Consider the following 23,054-nt stretch of genomic DNA (forward strand, 5'->3'; position numbering starts at 1 on the left):
TAGTAAGCCTCTTGTATAACTAGCTTGTTGATTAATAGATGATGATCGTTTCATGATCATGAACATTGGATGTTATTAATAACAAGGTTGTGTCATTATGTGAATGATATAATGGACACACCCAATTAAGCATAGCATAAGATCACGTCATTAAGTTATTTGCTATAAGCTTTCGATACATAGTTACCTAGTCCTTATGACCATGAGATCATGTAAATCACTTATACCGGAAAGGTACTTTGATTACACCAAACGCCACTGCGTAAATGGGTGGTTATAAAGGTGGGATTAAGTATCCAGAAAGTATGAGTTGAGGCATATGGATCAACAGTGGGATTTGTCCATCCCGATGACGGATAGATATACTCTGGGCCCTCTCGGTGGAATGTCGTCTAATGTCTTGCAAGCATATGAATAAGTTCATAAGAGACCACATACCACGGTACGAGTAAAGAGTACTTGTCAGGAGACGAGGTTGAACAAGGTATGAAGTGATACCGATGATCAAACCTCGGACAAGTAAAATATCGCGTGACAAAGGGAATTGGTATCGTATGTGAATGGTTCATTCGATCACTGAAGTCATCGTTGAATATGTGGGAGCCATTATGGATCTCCAGATCCCGCTATTGGTTATTGGTCGGAGTGAGTACTCAACCATGTCCGCATAGTTCGCGAACCGTAGGGTGACACACTTAAAGTTGGATGTTGAAATGGTAGAACTTGAATATGGAATGGAGTTCGAATATTTGTTCGGAGTCCCGGATGAGATCCCGGACATCACGAGGAGTTCCGGAATGGTCCGGAGAATAAGATTCATATATAGGATGTCATTTTATGTGATTTAAAATGATGCGGAAGGTTCTATGGAAGGTTCTAGAAGGTTCTAGAAAAGTCCGGAAGAAACCACCAAGGAAGGCGGAGTCCCGGTGGGACTCCACCTCCCATGGCCGGCCAACCCTAAGGGGGAGGAGTCCCAAGTGGACTCCCCAAGGGGGGCCGGCCACCCCCTCCCAAGGAAGGTGGAACTCCCACCTCTAGTGGGAATCCTAGCTTGGGTAGGTTTCATGAGTTATGGAAGGTTTTGGTTTGGGGTCTTATTCGAAGACTTGTAGACCAACTCTTGGGTGTTCCACCTATATAATGAGGGCCAAGGGGAGGGGGCCGGCCACCCCAAGCACCACAAGGTGGCCGCACCACTAGATGGCTGGCGCCCCCCTCCCAAACCCTAGTCGCCCCCTCTCTCCTCCATAGCTCCCGCACGCTTAGCGAAGCTCCGCCGGAGTTCTCCACCACCACCGACACCACGCCGTCGTGCTGTCGGATTCAAGAGGAGCTACTACTTCCACTGCCCGCTGGAACGGGGAGGTGGACGTCGTCTTCATCAACAACCGAACGTGTGACCGAGTACGGAGGTGCTGCCCGTTCGTGGCGCCGGAGGGATCGTGATCAAGATCTTCTACGCGTTTTTGCAAGCGGCAAGTGAACGTCTACCGCAGCAACAAGAGTCTCATCTTGTAGGCTTTGGAATCTCTTCAAGGGTGAGACTCGATAATCCCCTCGTTGCTACCGTCTTCTAGATTGCATCTTGGCTTGGATTGCGTGTTCGCGGTAGGAAATTTTTTGTTTTCTATGCAACTATATCCTACAGAAACAAATCCCATAATAACTAATCATATATAGAAATCTTGGAGTGTAAATTTCATAGGACAAAATCATTAGGCCATACATCATGCAAATTTCATTTGCTTCAATCAAAGAGACCCCATCTTTCCATAGCATTCAAATAGGCATGACATGTCAATCCTAAGTTTTTTATATTTCTATACTTTTCCTATCCTATGAATCAAAGGAGCCCTAAAATCCTAATTTATTCGCCTGGATGATCTATTTGTTCTTTTTTCGATAAAGGAAATATATTAATATCAAAAGATACCAATTACACCCATCCTCTGCAATAACGCAATGCCCTAATGGAAGCACGGATGTACACAGCCAAAAAGGAGAAAATGAAAACTAAGAAATAAAAGTCCCGCTACAGTATCCCAGCCCTAGCAACAACAGTACATCCACCACCAAGACAACACCTGGAATTTAGACACTCCAAAAGCGATGCATCCAAGAAGGGAATAGTGCATCAGCACCGTTGTCGCCCAATCAAAGATCTTAGTTTTCCACCCTGAAGATAACCCCCACTCTCAAAACAATGCCTTTAACAAGGTCATTGCCAGACACAACCAGTTAAGGCTAGACCTTGGGTTTTCACCCTGAAAGGTAAGACTTCGAACTTCACATGTTCTGCCACCCCCACTCTCATACCACTTCCGCGAAGCCCGAAACACCAAGCAAGTCCCTCAACAGCGCGGAGACTTGAACCTCCCTTAGCTAGTCCTCCAAACCGGGTTTCATGATATTCTCTTCTTCTGACTTCACCATGGACCAAAGGTCACTTGATGTCAACACAGAACAGAGCTTCGTGCCGCTCCCTCCAGAACCAAACGGTCGGAATAGAAGCATGGGTGTGCTGTGTGCACGACCGAATACCACCGATCTAGCAAACTCTAGGCAATAGAAGCATTGTTACATTCACCGGCGGCGACTTCCAGAACTCAACACTCCGACCAGATCAAGAAGGGCAGGCCTCACTCAGGCAGGTCTTCATCTTTGCTCAAGAGAGATCCTAGGACTACCGCCTTTATTCAGGTCGGGGCCCCACGCCGCCGACCATCACAGGCTGGCCAAGGTTGTCGCCGGAGACACCAATAGCAGATCGCTTAGTTCAGGAGACACCGCTCACGCCTGGGCAACGCCACAGCCGAATAGCCAACCCACTACCGCGACCGCCAACACCACGGAGAGGCGAGGAGAAGAGGACCTAGGGTTTCCCCCGGCCTGCAGCCCGCCTCCAACCAAACCTCCGCCGCCGGCATGGCTCACCACCGGAGTCGCCCACCACCACTCGTCGTGGACGCGACAGCACACGCCCGAAGGCCCAGCGCCGGCGCCTCACTAGCCCCACCCAGATCCGTCGCCAGGACCTGAGGAGGGCGCGAGAAACGCTTGGTCGCCGCCGTCTTTTCCCGGCAGATTCCTCCGACGGCGGCGTGGGGGAGAAGACTCCGTCGGCGGCTAGGGTTTGGGGGTCGGGGTCGCCCCCGAGTCGCCCTTGGCGAGAGCGACGCAAGGGGGGCTCGGTATTGTTTCTTCTAAATATCGAACGAACTATTTGTATCACCATAGAATCCTATAAGCCGACATTCAGCGTCACAATAGAATCCTATAATCGGTCGAGCCCCCACGTTTTTTGGCCGCGACACGACGACGTCAGCGAGAAAATATTAGGCCAATGCAGTTGTGAACAGAATATGGTAAGCTAAACCGGTAAGAGAAAGCGTGCAGACGTATGCATGGGAGCATGGTTTTTCTGGCATCGTGACATGCCACGCTTCACCTGTTAAGATATGGTGATAAACACTTCCAAATGGAAGCAGGCAGGATAGTCGCTGCTTTTTTGCACTAGCTAAAAGTCGCAAAATTTCAATTGGTGGTTGTGCGATCGTTTCTTTTTGCTCCTGCTTTTGGCCAGCGACACGACCAAAAACAGCAGGGTAGGGGGGGCCAGCATCTGAATTCGAAATTAATACTTGACTATGTATATCCGGCTATCCGAAGAAAAATCTCATGCCAAAATAGCTCGTGTGGTATTTTGTTATCTCTGCACGCAAGGCACACCGGTGGCCAGCTCACAGAAAAAAGAGTGCAGCTAATCGAAAAGTAAGAATGCTATTGGCACGCCAAACAGGTGTATTCTGCTTACTTAAACAAGTCTTAACTGGCCCGGAAATATCTATGAGAAGGCAAAAGATTTGCTATTTTTATATTAATAATCAAGAAGAGTTTAGAACAAGCTAGTATTTATGACAAATCTTAGGGCTCCACAAGTAGTTTACTCTCTAGGATTTACATTACACACGAATTTTTCCCTGGCTATACTCCTCATTCTAGCCTCATCTTGGATCACGATGGTTCTCGTCGCCCTTGAAGTGTGGTTGCGATAGGCCCCACAACATTTCTTGGTTTCCAAATTATCAAGGCCATTCCCTTCATAGTAGTACCTTGACTAGCAGCAATATGAAGACAGCTCAGAATCTTACCAAGTGCCTCAGAGTTCAAAGACATCTGGGACACCCCGCTCCCTAATAACTTACCTCGATCAGTCTGGAGCTCCATTACCCTAACCATACTTTGGAAGATCTGGGACACAAGGAACGCCAAAGTATTCCGAGATATAGACCACACTCCAGTCTTGACGGTTAGAAACATTATTTCTGACTTCACGCTTTGGTCTCACCGCTTTAAGCAAGCGGGAATTAGGGTGGACGCCGATCTGTGGCGTGCCCACCTATCCACATGTAACCTTTGAACTCTATGGCAAGCAATATATTCAGGTGGGGATCCTCTCCCCCCGGTGAAAGCTTAAAAAAAAAACAAAATGTTTGATAGCTAGCTTCATTTGCCCACACAGGTATTTGTGTCATGATGACAGGGCCAAGGAGGATGCCGTCCCAAATGTGAATGCTAAAGCGACACTTGAATAAAAGATGATATGCAAATTCTTGAACTCGGTTACACAAGGGGCAATTGACACAATTTGGCCATCCTCTTCGAGTTAAGTGGTCTGTGGACCAAATTCAATTTTGTAAAACCAACCATGCAAAGAACTTGCATTTAGGTGGTGCCCAAGTCTTTCAGATCATGGCCTCCAAAGTAAAATTGATGATGCTTTCGAATTGCATTTTGTAAACTAAGAAAGCGGAGTTCTTGCTATCGTTGGTGAATTTCCAAGTAATAGTGTCTTTAATTCCAACTGTAAGTTGGATACTGGTGATCAACTCCCAAAGAGTGACAAATTTAAATTTTGGGGATAATATTCGAATTTCGAGCAAAATTTTGATTTTTCTCCATCACATTCGCCACAAAGAAAGCGCGAAGTTTTTTATTTGCATCCTTCAAGATTCTCTTTCAGACAAAGTTGACCAGGCCTCTGAAGTTATTCACCAGAGTAGTTGCCGCTCAAATTCACTACGGGAAAATATGTCTTTGACGTGCAACTATTTGCATGGCAAAGGGCCCTATATGCACGGCAAAGGTCGCATGGCAATGTCATTGACGGGAAAGGCTTCTTTGTCGTGTGACTTGCCAATGTGCCTTTGCCGTGCGACGCCGCATGGCAAAGGTCGTTTCTTTGCCGTGTGCCAAACATGTTTTATCTAAAAAAAATGTCCAATTTGGTTGGTCTGGGAATCGAACCTAGGACGCAGAGTAGGGAAAGCATGCGACGTTGCCACTAGGCTAAGTGCTTGTTTGTTGATAACTATACCACGCCACACCTTTTGAGATGAGAAGAAATCCAGTTGTTTACATCTTTACCGTGCGCTTACACTATGCAAAGCCTTCTTTGCCGTGCGTTTGTTGAAAACACTAGGCAAATGCTCCTTTGCCGTGCGCCAACGTTGCACGGCAATGCCTAACGCCTTTGTCGTGCACCGAATCTTTGCCGTGCGGTGTGTCGGGCCATTGCCGTGCACCTTTCTTTACCGTGCGGCCTCTTCCATCGTTGTCGTGAATCGTATCTTTGCCGTGCGCTCGTGTCTATCTTTCCCGTGGCCAAGATCTTTGTCGTGCGGTGTGTTGGGCCATTGCTGTGCACCTTTCTTTGTCGTGCGGCCTCTTCCATCGTTGCCGTGAATCGTATCTTTGCCGTGCGTTCGTGTCTATCTTTCCCGTGGCCAAGATCTTTGCCGTGCGTTTTTATCTGTGCACACGGCAAAAAAATCTTTGCAGTACGGGAACACACGGCAAAGAAAACCTGCACGGCGACTCTATTTTTCCCGTAGTGATTCCAATTGATCCTAGGATTTGTAGTTGTTCCCAGTAGTAGAAAAATAGTGGCATGTGAAGAGTCCTGGTAGCTATGATAAGAGCATGTACTTATCTAGTACATGCTATGGTGGGGTGAGCGCACGATGCTCTTCGTGGAGTAGAAAATACCTGTAGTAGCAGTAGAAAAAGTAGAGGAGGAGAATGAGTGGAGCAGACCATGCAGCCCTTGGCAACTGAAAGGGTCGGACGTGAGGTGGCACGGCTAACGTCGGCAAGCAAACAAACTCAGGTACGCCGCTGCTCGCACCGATCCATGTCCTTTTCTCGTTCGAGGTGTTGCCAACGCTACCTGCACGGTACGTGTAACACACCGCCACCCACCTCCTTATTTAGCCACCCATCCTCCCTCTCCCTCCTCTGCATCCTACATTCCTACCACTCCTCCAGTCTACTCTCCTCTCTAGATTTCCTCTGATACTCCTCGCCGCATCTGCTGGTTAGCTCGAGCTATCTGCCCGGCGATCGAGTTGAAGGTAAGGCCCAGCGCCTCCGCCTGAATCTTTTCCTAACCCCCTGAGAATTTTGCGTTCCGGGGATTCCCTTTCTCGTCATGGTTGAGGAGACACGGGGCTGATCTGAAAGAGTGTCTTTTTGGGTTTTGGGGAAGAAGAGAGATCAGCCGCTGCGTTTGCTGTGCATTGCTACGGCCGTGTGAGAGATGGAGTACTATGCTCTTACCATTTCCGGTCCATTACGACCCATTCCTCTTTCCTCATTTGAGCAATAAGTACGTTTTTTGAAGCGAAAGGTAGATGATTATCTACCTACCTTTCATAAAAGTTATCTGTAATTTGTAATTATTCCAAAAGGCATCTGTAATTTGTATGTATCTGTAATTAAGCTGCCTCCTGGAAATGTTTAGTCGCTTTTGGTGTCTAGTGGAATCACAGATCACCAATAACTGGGCGACTGTTTCTATGTGGCCTCCTCCATGTATGTAGTACCTGCCCATGTACTTTCCATCATTCTATTGCCTTTCGGCTGCAGGTACAGGTGTTTGTTAGTCTGGGATGATACATCTGACTGTCCTTAATTGCCACCTTTTTATATGTTACTGGTATAGTCAAGTGGGTTGAGTGTTTTGGAGCAATCTGGTCATTTTATATTGTGATCTGGTGTTATTGTTTTTGTTCGATAAAGATCTGGTCTTGTTAGTGTTCCTGGGATCTTTAGGATCTACACTACTTCTACCGTTCTTTCTTTTATACTTCTGAGAAAGGAGATAAAATCTGCTTCATATTTAATATGATACAAGAATTAATATAGTTTCACACCTTTGAATAGTCAGTTAATACTCTTCATTGCGCAACTGCAGGTCGTTGAAGAACATTTCGGAGGTTGGCAGTAACCTTCGGTTGTTGGAAGATGTATCGGGCAAAGAGAGCGGCACTGTCACCCAAGGTGAAGCGCCGTGTCGGCAAGTACGAGCTCGGCCGCACCATCGGGGAAGGAACCTTTGCGAAGGTCAGGTTCGCAAAGAACACCGAAACCATGGAGCCTGTTGCCATCAAGATACTCGAAAAGGAGAAGGTTCAGAAGCTCAGATTGGTTGAACAGGTCAGTATCACACGATTCCTTCACAAGCCTTCGCACTACCTTCTTCATTTTCCTTTTATCTGGCCATATGATACTACAGTATCATAGATCGGATCGCCAGATGCACGTGGTCAAATCTGAAAGTTCAGCCAAAGATACAGCAGTTTCCTAAATCATAGTAGTTAATATCCATTAACCAAGCCAGCAAAAGGCTTGTATTTCTTACCTTATTAGTGCTCACATGCAAAATCGCGATCCGTGTTTTATCTGGTCAAATTTCAGTATTATAAATTACATCTTTGTGTCAAGGAGCTAACCGGAGAAACACATTTCTAGCTTCCTTGGATGTTGCCGTGTTCAGCATGGGAGCATAGAAAGGTGTATCTTCAGTTAAGAATGATTCTGTGTCTACCCACTATGTTCTTCTGGTATCATTTGCTCTTTCTAATTGATGTCTGAACTTTGTGACATCGGTTCTTGCACTTTCACCATGTGTCCCTTGCACTACCGCAACCATGTCAACAATTTTCATTCTATATAATCGAATTGACTATACTTCGTGTCGTCTTCAAACAGACTTCTGTTAGCCACAATTTTTTTTCTCAAAACAGGAACTATTGCATCCTCATATATATGCTGATGTAATGAATGCCTCATACTCCCTCCTGCCCATTTTTTGTTGCGCATAATTTTCCGTTTAAGTCAAAATGTGCAAAGTTTGACCAAGAATATAGATAATAATACAAAGATCTACTATGACAAATGCATATAATATAAAAATATATTTCATGACAATTCTAAAAGTATTATTCTTTTGTTGTATATGTTTATATTTTTATTAATATACATGATGAAACTTTACGAAGTTTGACTTTGATCAAACTTTGTATGCAACATATTTTGGGCAGGAGGGAGTATTTGATACAAGTATGCTAACACTATCATGAACTCAATGCAGATTAGGCGCGAAATTTGCACGATGAAGTTAATAAAGCATCCCAATGTTGTTCGACTGCATGAGGTGAGTTCAAATACCTATTTATGCTTCAAGATTTATTGCAGTACCCTACTAGACTTCTATTTATAAAGGACTGCACCTTTTTGCTGACATTTACTTCTTCTTTTTACCTCAGGTTATGGGAAGTAAAGCAAGAATTTTCATTGTTCTGGAATATATTACTGGAGGAGAACTCTTTGAAACCATTGTAAGTACCGATATATGATCCATCTATTTGAAATTGTTATATTGTCTTAATTGGCAATTGATTCATGTTATAAGATCATATTTTCATTCATTCTACTTTCTGTTGTACACAGTATACCAATGGAAGGTTGAAAGAAGAGGAAGCACGCAAATACTTTCAGCAACTGATCAACGCCGTCGACTATTGCCACAGTCGGGGTGTGTATCACAGGGATTTGAAGGTAAAACAATATCTTCCGTTTTATGTGTTCATCTGTAATTAATTATGCACAGAAGTGTAGAGAAGTGATCTAATGATGTCTAACCTGCATTTACAGTTAGAGAATTTGTTGCTTGATGCTGCTGGAAACCTGAAAGTGTCTGACTTTGGCTTAAGCGCTTTAACCGAGCAAGTGAAGGTATCATCATATTAGTTTGGAAAATTTCTAATCAGTCACATCAGTGTCTTGTGTTGATTCTCATATTCTACTGTTCTTTGACTCTATAGGACGGGTTGCTGCACACGACATGCGGAACTCCAAACTATGTTGCCCCTGAGGTAATGTTTTTTGCTTGTCACAATATAATCATGTGTTCATTCCACTTTAACTGCTGCCTAACTAATATTTCTCTGTTTGGTTTTTGTAGGTCATTGAGGATAGAGGTTATGACGGTGCAGCTGCAGATATCTGGTCTTGTGGGGTCATCCTTTTTATTATGCTTGCTGGGTTTTTACCTTTTGAGGATGACAACATCATCGCCCTTTATAAAAAGGTAATTCTTTTCAAAAGATATAAAAAAGGTAAAAAAAAATCTTATATGCTATTTTAAGGGAAGCTTCTTATATGTTTTTGTTTCTTTACTCTCTTTGGAATCCCAGATCACAGAGGCACAGTTTACCTGTCCCTCTTGGTTTTCTACTGGAGCTAAGAAGTTGATTAGCAGAATTCTGGACCCAAACCCTACAACTGTAAGTGGCACATAACTTATGTAAATAGTTACTGAAATGACTAGGACTTGATCTTTTTAAAATGAAATGAATCAGACTAAGCTTCCATTTTCTAAAACAGTAATATGAGTAATACTGCCAGAATGATGCATACACAGTACTCGAGCTGATCCCACACTAGAAATGGACTGTTTATGCATTGAGTCCTATGTTACTTAGTACCGGATAGTTATGGAATCCCAACTTACCTGCCCTTCTGTTGTTGAATGTTGAACAGCGCATCACCATTGCTCAGATTCTGGAAGACCCTTGGTTCAAAAAGGGATTTAAGCCACCTGTTTTTGATGATAAGTATGAAACCAGCTTCGATGATGTATATGCTGCATTTGGAGACTCAGAGGTGAGTCAGTTGACCTGATAACGCTGAAGTACTTGCACTTTTGTGGTAGTAATAAGTGATTAACCATGTGCATGTACAAATGTATTTACCAGGACCAGCATGTGAAAGAGGAAACTGAACTTAAGCCAACCTCAATGAACGCATTTGAATTGATTTCACTGAACCAGGGACTGAATCTGGACAATTTGTTTGAGACAAAGGAGGTGAGAAATCTGACATAATTCTGCTGCGGACAGCCGTTTGAACAGATTGTGTTTCTTGCTTATTGTCTATGAATTTCTCTTTAGAAACTATACGTCTCATTGCAATGCACTCATTTGTAAAAATCATGTGGCAGGAGCATAAAAGAGAGACAAGATTCACCTCACAATGCCCTCCAAAAGAGATCATATCCAAGATTGCAGAAGCTGCAAGGCCACTTGGATTTGACATTCAAAAGAAAAATTACAAGGTATTCATAGTGCTTACTGTCTACATGGGCATATTTCTTCCAAAATAAAATTGTGTAGATGTTTGCCATATGTTGTCCTGCAATTTCTAAAAGGTTTTGATTTTGTTATTTCCAGATGCGGATGGAGAACCCGAAAGCAGGAAGGAAAGGCAATCTCAATGTTGCAACTGAGGTAAGGGAGAACAACAAATGAACAAAATATTCCAAACACTAAAGAAAGCATCCTCATTCAAATTTTATTCTTTGTCAACCTTCAGGTATTTCAAGTAGCTCCATCCCTACATGTGGTTGAGCTGAAAAAGGCGAAGGGGGATACTCTGGAATTTCAAATGGTACTAACCATAGCACCCTTTTTCTGAGCAGAACTTAACTATACTTTCACACTAGCACTAGAAAACCATCGCAAATTAAGCAAACAACTTTGTTCCTAAAAATCATTTTAACTAGCTTCCATTCCGTTGTTTCCACAACCAACTAACCACATTTATTCTACTGTCCAACAGTTCTACAGAAGTCTTTCGACCCAGCTGAAGGACGTGGTTTGGAAGTGTGACGGTGAAGCCAAAGATAACATCGCGGCGGCATGAAGCGGAAAGGCTCTTGTTTTTTTCCTTGCACATAGCTCATCCGGGGTGATGGACTGTCGGTGTTGGCTGCGGAAATCGGCTCTGCAAACAAAAGTTCTTTCGTTCATTTTGTTGATGAGTAGGCTCCGATGAGACAGCAGGCGCAAAGCCCGCTGTGGAAGAGCCTATGGCTTCGTTAGTTCGCTTATTCATGGTACGGAACCAGATTAAATCGAGAGGAGAAGATGCTGTATTGTTCAAAGATTGTATTATTGGTAGAGTACATTGGGATACTGCAATAGGTGTTAGTGTTACTTGGTTGAACTTGGTTTTGTACTCCTATTAGGTAGCCAGTATAATGTTTCTGTCGGATCAAATTCTAAATAAACTTTTGTACTCCTATTAGGTAGCCAGTATAATGTTTGTGGCGGATCAAATTCTAAATAAACTGATGGTTCGTGTGGATGATCTTGCCACTCAAAATTGTGAATAATAATTCCTAATAATGAAGAATATTATCGAAGGGTCGGCGACACCCTCTGCCGTTGCATGAGAATTGACTACTAAGGGGCTATCATAGTTTTAAATAGCCGTCTATAGCCATTCGAAAAGATACGGCTAAGGACATTAGCCCGCTAAAAAGTGGCTATAGCGGGCTAGCCTGGCTATAGCCTTTTTGGGATAAACTATGGCTGGTTCGAGCGAGCGAGGAAGAGCAAGCTAACCTTGTGAGTTGTGAGCAGCTGCCATGGATCCCGTCCGCTGCAGTGGCTGCGTCCATGGCGCCAGTGGGCACGACCGGCCGGTTGGCCGGTTTCCCCCACGCAGCGCGCCAGACGGCCAATGGCGCCGGGCGGCGGTGGAACCTCACGAATCGAGCTTGCACATCTAGGTGTGCTTAACTGGGGAACTTAAGCTGGAAAGCACATACTGCCTGCTTGGATGTATGGGCCTTCGAGAAAAACTTGGACATTACTGCCTAGCGTTCTACTCTATTGGATCTTGTCGTGAACATCCCGGCCTTTTTGCACAGCTCGGTCGAATCTTGCGATTCTCCTGTTTTGCGCCGTTGCTATCTGCCTATCTGTATCCAGAAATGCAGAACCCTCACTCAGGCCGGTGAGAAACAGTGGCAAGCAGCAACCAGCAACCTGGAAGATCAAGGCGCCTGGCAAGATGAAAATTCACCTCTGGCATTTCGTGCACCACCAGGGGGTACAAGCTACTACCCTGACGGTCAGCTTTTGGCATATTTGGGAAGAGGCTCATCATACTGTTTGAGAAGCCAAGACCGACGCGGACATGACACAAAATTCTGGCTTATATTGACCTGATCAGGGGATCACTTGTCCAAATGCAATCCGGTTTCTTTTTTGAAACGGAGATAAAAACTTTGCCTCAATCTATTATTAAGAATATAATATCCAGTTAATTAATGGAAAACCGGGTAAAAACCGTTACAACATCGCATACGGACTAAACCCGAAGTCCACAAGTTCTCGAGAGCTAAGCCAGATCAACCAACTCTCCCAACCCGTTGTGGCCACAATCTCTCGAAACAAAGCTCACCGCACACAAAAGAAACCCACTGAAAGATGAGACCATCCATCAAGTAGTTGCGAATGTCTTCCTTGTGGTGCTACTCTTCTTGCTTTTGCTCTTAAGATACTCTCTCACCTTCTTGGTTTTATCACCTGTATCCTTTCCTGACTGGAGGCGCACAATCTCTTTGCCAGATCCAGGGATAGCCGTAACCAAATTGCCAAGAAGGTCGAAAAGCTCTTTTGCAAAGAGAACCTCGGAGCCAACAAAAGCAAGCGACTGACTAAGCTTTGGAGATGGTGGCATGAAAACCACCGCCGAGGGCTCAAGCAAGTACGTCCACGTCCAAATGCACCATCGATGAGGGAGAAGCCAACTCCCCACACAATTCCTCACTCTCAGAAGCAGCTGATACATGTGACTGTGGCAGCAGACAAGCATTGTGGCTAGAGATGTGTGTTTGCTTGTTGACACCAGTTGTCGGGTCTGGCAACACCCCTGAAGAGGCTGAGGCCTCAACTCTTTAGTTAGCGGTTCTGCTTTTCTCGATGAAGGGAATATATTACTCTAGGAGTAATATCAGGAAGATATCAATTACAGCTAGCTTCTGCAATTATGCAATACCCTAGTGATAGTACGGATGCACGCAACAAAAAAAATATAAAATAAAAACTAAGAACAAAAAGTCCCGCTGCCGCCAGCCATAGCAGCAACAATACATCCATCACCATGACAATACATGAACTCCAGACTCTTCAAAAAGCGACGCCTCCAAGAAGGAGACAGTGCACAAGCGCCGTCACCCGATCAAAAGATCTTAGATTTTCACCCTGAAGATAGTCCACGCTCTCAAAATAATGCCTTCAACAAGGCACAACCAGTTAAAGATAGACCTTGGATTTTCACCTTGAAAGGTAAGACTCACCTGTGCTGCCACCCCCACTAGCATATTGCTGCCGCGAAACTCAAAACACCAAGCAAGCTCCTCAACAATACAGAGACTCGAACCTCCATTGCTAGTCCTCTAATCCGGCCTTCATGATATTGTCCGCCTTTGATTTCACCATGTACCCGAATGTCATCTGATGGCAACACAGAATAGAGCTTCACGTCGCTCCCTCCATAACCAAACGGTCGGAATAAAAGCATGGGTGCGCATGACCGAATACCACCCAATCCATCAAACTCCAGGCAAAAGATGCACTGCTCCATTCGCCAGCGGAGCTTTCCGGAAATCATCACTCCAGCCAGATAAAGACGGACATGCCTCGGGTAGGTCTTCATCTTCGCATAAGAGAGACCCGAGGACCGCCACCATTATTCAGGTAGGGCCCAGCGCCGCCGACCATCCCAGGCCAGTCGAGGCAACGCGGCGAGACACCTTGCAACCGGCCGACCCTCCACCGGCGACAACCAAGATCACGAAGAGGGAAAGGAGAAGACCGACCTAGGGCTTACACCCATCTGGTCCGTCCCACCTAGAATATCCACAGTGGCATCGCCCGCCGCCAGTGGCCACCACCACTATCACTAGGACGCTACCCAGACCGGTGCCCCTGGCGCCGTTCGCCGCACTGCTGATGCCCTAGGCGCGTCGCCGCTCACGACGCCAGGCACGCCGCTCACGCCGCCGCCCATCGAGCAACCAACACGTTGTGGTGCCCGGGCGAGCGCACCACACCCAACCGGTGAGGATCCTTCCCGCGCCGATCCACCACGCCAGGGGACGAGCAGGCCCTACCACCCACGGCAACGACCAGGCAGAGCCAAACCGCACCCCATGGCGGCGGCAGGAGGAGGAAGTTGGGGTGGGGGCTGGCAGCGGCTATCTAGGGTGCCCCCCCCCCCCCCCCCCCCCCTCTCCCGTCACCGCGCGGGGGCAAAAGGTGCACAAAAGTGCTATCGGATATCTGATGGCTGACAAACTGTTTTTGTTTTGCTAGGTCAAGGAGAAGGGCATGACCGTCCCATCGGACTGTCTTTCGCGAGAGTTCATTGGCTCAATTTGTCAATGATGGGCAAGTCCCCCGTTGGCATCCCCGTTGGCATAAAGGCCATTACCAACTCCTTCACATCAGTTTCCTTTGCTCATGTGAAGCGTAATCTGAAGTCTTGTTCTACTGTTTTCTCTAGTGAGGTTTTTCATTCTGTTTCAGATTGCATCCGCAAAACTCTGTATCGATATTATTTGATCAATAAAGCAATGTTTTCTATCAAAAAAGTCAAAAAGGGTGTGCGCAAACGCAAGAACATACGACGACCCGTCGCACCAAAACAACGATTCCAAACAGGTGAGGTCACTCCATAAGCGAGCTGTCCGAGATAGGATCACGCCTTTGAACAACATTATCACCTACCTACTACTGTCTGGCGGCAGCATCTTCTTCGTCAACCGTTAGTCCTGCCAAACTTCACCAAACATTGCGTTGGCTGAATTCAACTGATCCACATCACATGTGACCGGACGGCTCAACCGACACTGCCATGTTTCCTGAACGGAGCGGTACTGACAGTGCCGAGTCAAGCAGATTCAACGAAAAAACATACTGTAACTACAATCAAACGGATTCAACTGCAATCAGAGTTTCATCACGGAGAGGGCAAGTCTTACAGATCCACACAAAGAAACAGGTTTCAATGACATACCAGAGAGAGAGAGAGAGAGAGACAGGGGAGGAGGATTTCAGCAACTAGGGCTACTAATACGGTTCTTGTTTCAGGGAAGACAAGGAAACGAGAGTCGCATTCCTTACTAATATGCAATGCACAAATTTCCTCCTTCCAGGTAAATAAACAGTGATACCACCACCACCAAAGGAGGCTGGATCACTTGGCCATCATCACCTTGACGAACTCCTCGTAGTTGATCTGGCCATCACCGTCCACGTCGGCCTCACGGATCATCTCGTCAACCTCTTCGTCTGTTAGCTTCTCGCCGAGGTTGGTCATGACGTGGCGTAGCTCCGCGGCCGAGATGAAGCCGTTCTGGTCCTTGTCGAACACCCGGAAGGCCTCCTTGAGCTCCTCTTCCGAGTCGGTGTCCTTCATCTTGCGAGCCATCAGGTTGAGGAACTCGGGAAAGTCGATGGTGCCATTGCCATCAGCGTCAACCTCGTTGATCATGTCCTGGAGCTCCGCCTCGGTTGGGTTCTGCCCCAGCGAACGCATGACCGTCCCCAGCTCCTTGGTTGTGATGCAGCCTGTCCAGTACACGACGAGAATTTTTCACATGTCTGACTAATTCAGTGATCACATCGTTATTGAGAGCAAGCGTTAAACAAACAAAAAAGACTAATCAGACATGCATGCATGAAATACGGCAGAAGTAACCTAAATCTGGTATAGAAACACAGCAAATAAAACTCGCAGTGTATAGCTGTATTGCACTATTGGCCACTTGTCTAACATGGTAGGGACCCAAGCCAATCCGAATAACAGGAATTTAATCAACTTCACCCTGAATTAGGTTCTGCATTTCATCCTTGAAACAAGAACAACTAATTCATCTGCCAATATATAAAAAGTCGAAAGCTAAGCGATAATGGTTTTGTGAAATCCTCTAGGATGTTAATTGGTGAAAAGGATTGGAGCTGGTATAATTGGTAAAGCTGTTACTGCAGATGTATCTAAAGACCTAAACTGAATTCTGGGAAGGTCACAGTTCAAAAAACGAATCTGGCCAGGGCCAACAATTGCCACTTTATGAGCTCTATCAGACAGCAAACTATTCTCCTAGTTGCTAAATCAATTCATATAGCTGGATCTACTTGTTTCCCAATCTAATCTATACATTCAACCCTCGGTAGAATTGCAGCATATCTGCCGAATTCAAGGTACGAGCTACCGATCTAGTACGATTCAGCCGCTGTAGATGATTCTGGTCTACGCCATAGGCATCTGACCAGCACAAGCCCCAGCCCCCAGGGGGAGTTTGATTTGCTCCACATCCAGGTAGGAACTAACGCTTGGTCACATTCGGATCCGAGACGAGGTCACATCCGGCATGACGTAGAGGTGCCCCACAATCACATCGATCTGATGACGTTTCTCCTGAACAGCATAGTTTCCACAGCAATTACGCGAGATGGCGACCCGCGGCCGTGAATCATACGGCAGTGCGGACTACAGGAACTGGAGAGGCGCAGTGATTTGCTCCTGTTAATACGAGGAGATAAGCTCTCTACCGCCTCTGCGGAGTGATTTTACACGAGATCTTAAACATTACTCCTATGCTAATCAAACAGTAGACGGCGGTCATGAAATTCACAGTCTCGTTTGGTGGGAGGCGAAGAGCGTCCAGCCTGACATGGATCACGACTACCGCAGCAGCAAGAACAAGAACAAGAACGCATGCCATCTTCCTAAAACAGAAAGAAGAAAAGAGGGGAACTTTGGACTCACCATCGCCGTCCTTGTCGAATAGGCTGAAGGCCTCCTTGAACTCGGCGATCTGGTCGTCGGTGAGCTGGTCCGCCATGGTAAGCTTCTCAGGCGGGCGCTCTTCCTCGGGGCTCCTCGCGGCGAGCGCTGGGCAGGGAGGAGGGGGTGGGATCTCTTCTTTGACCGCGCGCGCAGGGAGGGATGACGGAGAGGGGGAGGCTGGGAGCGATTTGTGGGCTCGCGTCGGGGGAATTTTAGCGAGCTTTATACGCGGCGGCACCCCGTCCGGCCCGTTCCGCCGTCCACGCGCCCCCGGTAACGCCGGGCGGGGCGAATTGCCCGAACTACCCCTCGCCGAGCCCGGTGCTGCTTGTCGGGCCAATCAATCATGGATTCATGGTGTGGTGTGTTGGCCACACGTGAGGGGTCGGTGCTGCGATTGATTTCTTTATGGTTCTTCGTGTTGTCACAGGCTGGGCGGGCGCCGTGTAATTTGACGTGCCAGTGTGTTTGTTAAGGCTGGTGCCAACCCAACGCCCCACTCCCGCCCCGCCACGTCAGCTTTTGGGCCACTCTCACCCCACTCTCACCCCACTCTCACCACACGGTGCCAATGCATGGGCTATAGTCCCCACTCTCACTTCTCTCCCCTCCACATCACCATTTCTTTTCCACATTAAGTTATTTCACTCGATTTTGTTTAGACATTCAAAATAATGCAAGAAAATATTTTATTCAACTTAAAATATTTCCGATTACATAATAGTTAATAAATTGCATAATAAATATTAAAAATTACATAATAAATAAAAATTCTACTCTTCTTCCTCTTGTTCCTGCTCCTCCTCCTCGTCGTCATCATCTTCCAGACCAAGCTCTTTTTCCAGCATCTTCATGGCCTTCGCATGTTTGCGCTTTTCTGCTTCGTTCATGTCGACGGTTGATCGGTCTTTCACTTTGTTCCATTGCTTGAATAGCTTAGCCTTCACTAAACTCTTCATCATGTTACTCATCGCGAAGGATTTACTTCCTACCTCACTGCTTGATGAGGTTTCCTTCCCCTTCCTCCTGCCCTTACGTACCGCGGCCTTGGCCCTATCGCGGCCCATTGGACGCTCTTCCTCCGTGTCGCCTGTCGCGTCGCTAGAGCTGAACTCACCAGAAGGTCCTAGACGGATTCTCTTGGAACTGGAGTCGGTTCCACTACCAGGACCATGTTGTCCTTTCCACTTCGCTTCATTTTTTACAGCATTCCACCAGTGGAGCTTTCTGAACGGCCCTGTCACTCTTTTGTCTGCGGCGTACCTCTCCATTGCCGCCTTCATGACCATATCATCGTCTGCTCCACTCTGACGCATATTTGTTTCTTGGATGTGGTATGCATTGAACAGGGACACCTCCTTGTTGTAGGCGTTCCAATGATCCTTCAGCTGCTTCGAGGTCCGATGACGGGAAGGATCCGCGGTAGCGTTGAAGGTTGCAGCTATCCCACCCCAAAAACTTGGAGCTTCGGAAGGTGGTGGGGGGTACGGACCATATGGCGCGTATGGATACGGAGGTGGAGGGTATGCCCCGTACGAAGGTGGTGGGTACGGGGGTACAGTGCCACTCCCGCTACCTACAGGTGGAGCATTTTGAGGTGCTTGGGGGTATGGATACGGAGGCGGAAGAAATGAACCATATGGCCCCGGAGGCGCCGGAGGTGGAGCGTATGGGCCATATGGCCCCGGAGGTGGTGCGCCGGAGGACCATAAAACTCGGGGAATCGGCGAAGAAGCTACATTGGTGCGACGATGTGTCGGAGAGACACCTTCGAGGTCTATTGGTGACCCGTCTAGCATCAGATCCGTGAACGTGGTGCAATCTGGTGGAGTCCAACCGGACATGGTGGAGAAGTTGAGAGACGGAAGGTGATGAATGGAGATGAGATGGGTGTGGAGTGTGAGTGAAACAAATGGGGGTATTTATAGGGGTGGAGCTGAAATTTTGAACCAGCAACGGCTAGCTGACGTGGACCAATCAGGTCGCGCCACGTCAGCTAGCCGTTACTCGCTCCCGCCCCACTCCCGCCCTGCTCCCGCCCGCTCCCGCCCGCCTCCAGCCCGCCTCCCGCCCGCCTCCAGCCCGCCTCCCGCCCGCCTACCGCCCGCCTGCCTTCCCGCCCCGGCCCGCCAACGCGCCGCCCCGTCCCCGCCCCGCTCCCGCCTCCATCTCGCCGCCTACGCGGGCGACACCCGGGCGGTAGCGGGCGCTACCGCCGGGCGAGCCAGCCGGCGCCCGCCGCTCCACTCCCGCCCGCCTACCGCCCCTCTCCCGCCCCATCGCCGCCGCTACCGCCTCCCCTCCAGCCTGCGCTGGCACCGGCCTAAGTGATTGGCGACTGTGGTCACTGATTAACCTGCTAAATAAAGGGTCACTGATTGAGACGTGGGCACACGACGATGAGTCTACACCGTCTCTACCAAGTGACGCAGCGGGTAGAACGTAATCTTTATATTTATATACTGCATTCGATCCAAATTAATTGACTTAATTTTATCTAAATATGAATATATCTAGACGTGAAAAAAGCACTGGCACGAAACCCCTCCCTCTCCCTGGCGTCGCCCCTCTAGGCGAACGGGGGGGGGGGGGGGGGGGGGGGGGGGAACCTTAGTTCCCGTCGTTGCCTCCCCTCCCTTTCCTCCCCCTCATCGCCCCCGGAGGCGGCCGCCGGCAAGGCCGTGCGGCGCATGTGAAGGGGTGGCGGGGATCTCTCCTCCCCCCCCCCCCCGCCGCACGCGTTGCTGTAGGGAGGACGACGACCGCGTAGGGGTGCCCTCCGCTGCTGGGAGAGGTTGGCCTGCCTCCCTCCGTCCCCCTCTCCGGCGCGACCTCGCCGGCGCTGAGGAGTGGTGGCCGGTGGCTGGGTGCACTCCGTCGACCGGGCTGGGACCAGGAATCCAGGGCGGCAGCCTTGGGCGCAGGGTGGGGCATCGCCGGCCTGGCGGCGGATGCCGATGCTGCGGTCTGCTTTCTTCGGCCGCGCGGGCGGTGAAGGGCCGGCATGTGTGGGTATGGCGCGGAGGTCGCCCGATGTGCCTCTGTGTAATATCCCAGGATTGGGGTTACAAAAAATAGAGGAAACAGATGTGTGCATTGCATTCATGCATAGAAAATCCGGGGAATTTTCGCGCGTTCGTTTAAAACACAAAGATGTCGAGGTTTCTCTTGTGTCGATGGAATTGATATAGGTCATCGACACTAGTGCAATAAATTTCGACATGACCTTTGTTGATTTATTATGTTTTCGAGGGAAGGAGTTTGAATTCAAATTCAAATATGAATAACATGAATTCAAATAAAACTTGAATTGGAAATTGAATTCCAAACAAATACTCCCTCTGTTCCATTCTATAGTGCCTATAGTTTTTTGGCACGGAAATTAGCGCAAGAGTATTTTTTACACAATAACCCTAGCTAAACGATTTGAGATCAACGTAAAATTTGGGAAATCCATATCTTCCTAACTTACCATAATAAATTTGGGAGCTGAATGATTTGGAAGCTGAACGGGGAGGGGTAATTGAAAAAAAGCTAAGCTACAACCTTATATTCTGAAACAAATACCAAAAATATATAGGCACTATAGAAAGGAACGGAGGGAGTATATAAAACACAATTGAAAATTTACAAATAGATAAAGAAACAAAATATATATTACATTAAGAATTATCATAACTTAATCAATTACAAGCTCCAAAAGAATAGGAGATTACAAAGAAATAAAAAGAATCCCTAAATCTAATCTTGATCTCCTTATTCTTCATCCCTTGCAAAAGAAACAACAAAGATAGAAGAAATGGTTTGTGAATGTTAAAATGTTTGCCTCACCTTTGGTGAGGCAAGGCCGTGCGGCGCATGTGAAGGGGTGGCGGGGATCTCTCCTCCCCCCCCCCCGCCGCACGCGTTGCTGTAGGGAGGACGACGACCGCGTAGGGGTGCCCTCCGCTGCTGGGAGAGGTTGGCCTGCCTCCCTCCGTCCCCCTCTCCGGCGCGACCTCGCCGGCGCTGAGGAGTGGTGGCCGGTGGCTGGGTGCACTCCGTCGACCGGGCTGGGACCAGGAATCCAGGGCGGCAGCCTTGGGCGCAGGGTGGGGCATCGCCGGCCTGGCGGCGGATGCCGATGCTGCGGTCTGCTTTCTTCGGCCGCGCGGGCGGTGAAGGGCCGGCATGTGTGGGTATGGCGCGGAGGTCGCCCGACAGTGCCTACGTGTAATATCCCGTGATTGGGGTTACAAAAAATAGAGGAAACAGATGTGTGCATTGCATTCATGCATAGAAAATCCGGGGAATTTTCGCGCGTTCGTTTAAAACACAAAGATGTCGAGGTTTCTCTTGTGTCGATGGAATTGATATAGGTCATCGACACTAGTGCAATAAATTTCGACATGACCTTTGTTGATTTATTATGTTTTCGAGGGAAGGAGTTTGAATTCAAATTCAAATATGAATAACATGAATTCAAATAAAACTTGAATTGGAAATTGAATTCCAAACAAATACTCCCTCTGTTCCATTCTATAGTGCCTATAGTTTTTTGGCACGGAAATTAGCGCAAGAGTATTTTTTACACAATAACCCTAGCTAAACGATTTGAGATCAACGTAAAATTTGGGAAATCCATATCTTCCTAACTTACCATAATAAATTTGGGAGCTGAATGATTTGGAAGCTGAACGGGGAGGGGTAATTGAAAAAAAGCTAAGCTACAACCTTATATTCTGAAACAAATACCAAAAATATATAGGCACTATAGAAAGGAACGGAGGGAGTATATAAAACACAATTGAAAATTTACAAATAGATAAAGAAACAAAATATATATTACATTAAGAATTATCATAACTTAATCAATTACAAGCTCCAAAAGAATAGGAGATTACAAAGAAATAAAAAGAATCCCTAAATCTAATCTTGATCTCCTTATTCTTCATCCCTTGCAAAAGAAACAACAAAGATAGAAGAAATGGTTTGTGAATGTTAAAATGTTTGCCTCACCTTTGGTGAGGCAAGGCCGTGCGGCGCATGTGAAGGGGTGGCGGGGATCTCTCCTCCCCCCCCCCCCGCCGCACGCGTTGCTGTAGGGAGGACGACGACCGCGTAGGGGTGCCCTCCGCTGCTGGGAGAGGTTGGCCTGCCTCCCTCCGTCCCCCTCTCCGGCGCGACCTCGCCGGCGCTGAGGAGTGGTGGCCGGTGGCTGGGTGCACTCCGTCGACCGGGCTGGGACCAGGAATCCAGGGCGGCAGCCTTGGGCGCAGGGTGGGGCATCGCCGGCCTGGCGGCGGATGCCGATGCTGCGGTCTGCTTTCTTCGGCCGCGCGGGCGGTGAAGGGCCGGCATGTGTGGGTATGGCGCGGAGGTCGCCCCGACAGGCCTCTGTGTAATATCCCAGGATTGGGGTTACAAAAAATAGAGGAAACAGATGTGTGCATTGCATTCATGCATAGAAAATCCGGGGAATTTTCGCGCGTTCGTTTAAAACACAAAGATGTCGAGGTTTCTCTTGTGTCGATGGAATTGATATAGGTCATCGACACTAGTGCAATAAATTTCGACATGACCTTTGTTGATTTATTATGTTTTCGAGGGAAGGAGTTTGAATTCAAATTCAAATATGAATAACATGAATTCAAATAAAACTTGAATTGGAAATTGAATTCCAAACAAATACTCCCTCTGTTCCATTCTATAGTGCCTATAGTTTTTTGGCACGGAAATTAGCGCAAGAGTATTTTTTACACAATAACCCTAGCTAAACGATTTGAGATCAACGTAAAATTTGGGAAATCCATATCTTCCTAACTTACCATAATAAATTTGGGAGCTGAATGATTTGGAAGCTGAACGGGGAGGGGTAATTGAAAAAAAGCTAAGCTACAACCTTATATTCTGAAACAAATACCAAAAATATATAGGCACTATAGAAAGGAACGGAGGGAGTATATAAAACACAATTGAAAATTTACAAATAGATAAAGAAACAAAATATATATTACATTAAGAATTATCATAACTTAATCAATTACAAGCTCCAAAAGAATAGGAGATTACAAAGAAATAAA

General features: G+C 47.2%; 2 protein-coding genes across 3 annotated transcripts; one reads left to right on the plus strand and one right to left on the minus strand.

The window, feature by feature from the left end:
* The first annotated feature begins 6,270 nt into the window (after window positions 1-6,270).
* LOC127295525 (CBL-interacting protein kinase 31) lies at window positions 6,271-11,493 on the plus strand. Of its 2 annotated transcripts, XR_007847907.2 has the most exons (16): window positions 6,271-6,416; window positions 7,259-7,500; window positions 8,438-8,500; window positions 8,613-8,684; window positions 8,797-8,904; window positions 9,001-9,081; window positions 9,171-9,221; window positions 9,311-9,436; window positions 9,543-9,632; window positions 9,889-10,011; window positions 10,104-10,214; window positions 10,349-10,462; window positions 10,578-10,634; window positions 10,720-10,794; window positions 10,966-11,374; window positions 11,435-11,493. XR_007847907.2 is itself a non-coding variant. In XM_051325489.2 (15 exons), the coding sequence occupies exons 2-15, from the start codon at window positions 7,309-7,311 to the stop codon at window positions 11,047-11,049; spliced, it is 1,347 nt and encodes a 448-aa protein (XP_051181449.1). In that variant the 5' UTR covers window positions 6,271-6,416; window positions 7,259-7,308; the 3' UTR covers window positions 11,050-11,493. The 2 variants fall into 2 exon arrangements, 1 of the variants encoding a protein (XP_051181449.1); XM_051325489.2 differs by having other exon boundaries at window positions 10,966-11,493.
* A 3,644-nt stretch (window positions 11,494-15,137) lies between these two features.
* On the minus strand, window positions 15,138-17,268 carry LOC127295526 (calmodulin-1). The gene is made up of 2 exons (XM_051325491.2): window positions 16,972-17,268; window positions 15,138-15,770 (listed from the first exon to the last, which is right to left on the minus strand). Exons 1-2 carry the CDS (start codon window positions 17,045-17,047, stop codon window positions 15,397-15,399), a joined length of 450 nt encoding a protein of 149 aa, XP_051181451.1. The 5' UTR covers window positions 17,048-17,268; the 3' UTR covers window positions 15,138-15,396.
* Between the last annotated feature and the right edge of the window lie 5,786 nt (window positions 17,269-23,054).

This window comes from Lolium perenne, chromosome 4, assembly GCF_019359855.2.
Source record: "Lolium perenne isolate Kyuss_39 chromosome 4, Kyuss_2.0, whole genome shotgun sequence".
NCBI classification, from domain to species: Eukaryota; Viridiplantae; Streptophyta; class Magnoliopsida; order Poales; family Poaceae; genus Lolium; species Lolium perenne.